The following is a 3,550-nucleotide window of genomic DNA, read 5'->3' as shown; positions in this document are numbered from 1 at the left end:
TGGAAAAAATGAATAATTTAATGTATAAATGTATAATTATCAAGATTTTATTAAATAAAGGTCATTATCCAATTATCGATTGATGGTCCAGGCTATTTTATCAAGTCTTTGGAGGGGTGGGTGACTAGATGGGATTAAGGCTGCAATTTGGGTGGGCCCAACTCGAGCACAGATCGATCCAACCAGCAATTTTAGATTGGTTGGGCTAAATTTTTGGTCCTTGGGTTGGGCCTAGGCCCAAATGTTCAGGATTTTAAATTTTTGGTCTGTACTCAAGCCTAGCCCTTAAGAAGAAGCCCAAGCCTGACCCAACCCAATTATATATAGACATATATTTATATGCATATATACATATTTTTTAATAAGTTATACATATATACATACATCCATATATATACAAACACATGTATATCAAATTTTAGTGTGGTGGGCTAATTGATTAATTAAACCCAATCCAAATACATCAAATTTTGGTGCGAGCTAGAGCTAAGTTTGAATTGAATAATTCAGGCTTAACCTCGTGTTCGAACTTAGATTGAGCTAAAACTAGGCTCAACCTGCCCGACGTGCACCCCTAAATGGGATACTTTAGGCATTTTATGCACGTAGTTACAATTCACACTCACTTGTCAACCCAAGATTTTATCATCTCACCAAGCAATGCTGCTGAGGTCCTAATTGCCAAACAATGACTATGGGATATCGCAACATGTCCCAACTCGAAGTGTAATCTAGTAAATTTGCACCACCTTGGAGGGCAATTCAATAACTTCGCCAAAGCATATGGAATTGCGATGGTATCATTGACGCCCATTCACTTAATGCGACTGCGAGCTAACAGTCGACCATGTGGGCATGACATGACCATTACCAACGGAGGAACTGGACCTGACCTATAAGCGAATATCCAACCATGAATAAACACGTACACGCCTTGTTTGTCCATTTGTCATATGTTTCCATCACGCTCCAATTTCTCCCATGCATTTACGTGTGAAATAATTTGCCACATGTAAGACATCTAAATCACTTGATATCTTTTATTTCAATATCATTGTCAAGGGACCCACCGTTCAAACTCGTAGATCTCAAAGAAGATAGCTTTATCCACAAATCTCCACGTGGCAAAGTTTCATTGATCTTCTCGCTCGGACAATCCATCCAATTCCTTTCACTCTATCCACCCACAACATAAATCTCCAATTCACCATCACAAAGACAAACCCGAAGTCCCCCCGAAGAAATCCCTCCACCCTCTGGTTCAGTCCATTGAGAGCCCTTGACCCGACCCGACCGAGCAAAGGCGCATGGCAGCAGCAACCATGGCGACCGCCACAGCCACCGTCACCGGCCTGGGCTCCTCCACCCTCTCTCCCTCTCGCATCACTTCCCCGAAGAGAACAAGCCTCCGCTCAGGTATCCTCCTCTTAAAGCGCACCGTTTGTTTCCTTTGGAACCTGGGTTCCATCTGTAATGCACTAGAGGTTCTCCCCTGGTCTCTGACGTTCTCTCTCTTGTTCCTTCCTGCAGACTTCGTCAGATCTCCGGTTGCCACCAGAAACCCATTGAAGCAAACTCTCTCCTCAGGTGGAAGGTTTACATGGTAACTGTGAACGTTCAAATGAACTGAGCTGAACTCTAGTTAATCACTGTTATTGTAATGGGGCTTTAGTAATAATTTCTTCTTATGATTCGATTGTGTAAGCTTTGAGAGAGATTGGCTGCGGAGGGATTTCAACGTGATCGGGTTCGGGTTGATCGGGTGGATCGCGCCTTCGAGCGTTCCGTTGATCAACGGTAAAAGCTTGACAGGGCTATTCTTTGAGAGCATCGGCACTGAACTCGCTCATTGGCCTACTGGTCCTGCTCTCAATTCTCAGTTCTGGTGAGTACTACTTTTTAAATTCTGAAAACTCGGTTCAGATTCGGACGTTTACTTAACCCGCTCGGGATCATGAGTCATGACTCGAGATGACGAGTCACTTGAATTCCCAATTTAAGTCACTAGAATGGGATTAATCAGGAAAAAGAATCCTTGTGGTGTAATTTACAGGAAGTAATCAAGGGTTGAGATCATCGAACAGTGTTGATTTTTGGCCTAGATGATCTCTTAGATGGACCCATAACCATAAGGGACCCATTTAATCGGTGGTCCCAATTGATTACTAATATTGAGTCATTAATCTAGGGCAGGAAAATTGATTTCACTCAGTTCCATGTGGTGATGGATTTGTAATTTGGGTAATGCATTGTAGGCTGTGGCTGATTACATGGCACCTGGGGCTCTTCCTTTGCCTGACATTTGGGCAGATTGGTTTCAAGGGAAGGACCGAAAACTATTTCTGAAATTTCTCCCTGCTTGTAACTGGAATTTCCCAATGATATCTCTTCTCTCTTCTGTGTATTTATTATATTCAAATTAATAGTTTATAGATTGTTGAACTCACATTTTTTCCAAAACATCAAGGAAGATTGAGAACCCAGTGAGGATTTGAGACTGAATGTAAGCCATATTTGTGAGGAAATCCTTGAAATGGAAGACGAAAACACTGTAAATGTGTTTACATGCAAATAATTATTTGATGCTGCTGGATTTGAAATTCCTCGAAATTAATATTGCCACAGGGTCGCTTCCCAGGAGGCAGGAATGGGGACTATAATGATTAAGCGTGTGTTTGTAATCATGGGCATTTATTGAATAAATGCTGTTATGCAGGTATCACTTCAGCATTTTCGATTATGCAGATCCGTATGCATAGAGACTTGCAAAATGAGGTCTTGATTTATGTGTGCCCCTACCGTTGGGGAAGCTTCATTTTAGCACTTCCCCCAATGGGTATTCATTGTTTTGTTGATGTGGTGCCTAATGATGCTTAGTGGCGCTTAAGTGTCAATAAACAAGTTCATTATTGTTTTCTTCGTTTTTACAAACAAATCAAATACAAATGTGTAGTAAATAAACGTCCACGATTCCAAACACATATTTAGTAAGGAATTAGTGACGAGGATGAGCTGAAGAACTCACTAAGTAGAAGTGCAAGGTGAGCCGAGGAAATCTAGTAGAGAGTATGAGGTGTTTAGAGAGTTAGAATTGGGATATGGTCCTCACAAAGCGCACCTCACAGCCCCATCCTACCATGTATTGGGAACATCTTCCCATGAATAACACAAAGGACAAAAGATGTTCCCAATGCATGGTGGGATGAGACTATGAGGTCCATGTGAAGTATGCTCTATGAGGAGCATATCGAGTCTCTTAACTTTGGGAAATTATCTAAAATTCACCATTACTTTTTGACTTTTCATATTTCTCTAAACGTTCAAAAACCCCATGTCAGTAATTTAACGTTAAACAGATTTAACAATGTTAGTAGATTACCATTTTACCCTTTTTATATATAATCCATGTCAGACTTGTTAGTAATATCATCGTCTTCATCGGGGAGGAAGAGAAAAATGACGACTTACTGTTCAGCCACCGGTGCTGAAGAAAATGGTTCTCTCGGTACAAGGCCTATGCCAAGGTCGGTCTCCTCGAAAATCCTAGCAT

The 3,550-nt window shown here is 41.3% G+C and overlaps 1 protein-coding gene across 1 annotated transcript; it reads left to right on the top strand.

Annotated features, from left to right (window-relative positions):
• The first annotated feature begins 1,214 nt into the window (after window positions 1-1,214).
• PSAO (photosystem I subunit O) lies at window positions 1,215-2,446 on the top strand. Its single transcript, XM_010264625.3, has 4 exons — window positions 1,215-1,416; window positions 1,531-1,603; window positions 1,706-1,885; window positions 2,256-2,446. Exons 1-4 carry the CDS (start codon window positions 1,308-1,310, stop codon window positions 2,344-2,346), a joined length of 453 nt encoding a protein of 150 aa, XP_010262927.1. The 5' UTR covers window positions 1,215-1,307; the 3' UTR covers window positions 2,347-2,446.
• The last annotated feature ends 1,104 nt before the right edge of the window (window positions 2,447-3,550 follow it).

Source organism: Nelumbo nucifera, chromosome 2 (genome assembly GCF_055504915.1).
Source record: "Nelumbo nucifera cultivar China Antique chromosome 2, China Antique-T2T, whole genome shotgun sequence".
Classification (NCBI taxonomy): Eukaryota; Viridiplantae; Streptophyta; class Magnoliopsida; order Proteales; family Nelumbonaceae; genus Nelumbo; species Nelumbo nucifera.
The sequence above is the reverse complement of the archived record's forward strand: the minus strand, read 5'-3'. Positions and strand labels throughout refer to the sequence as shown.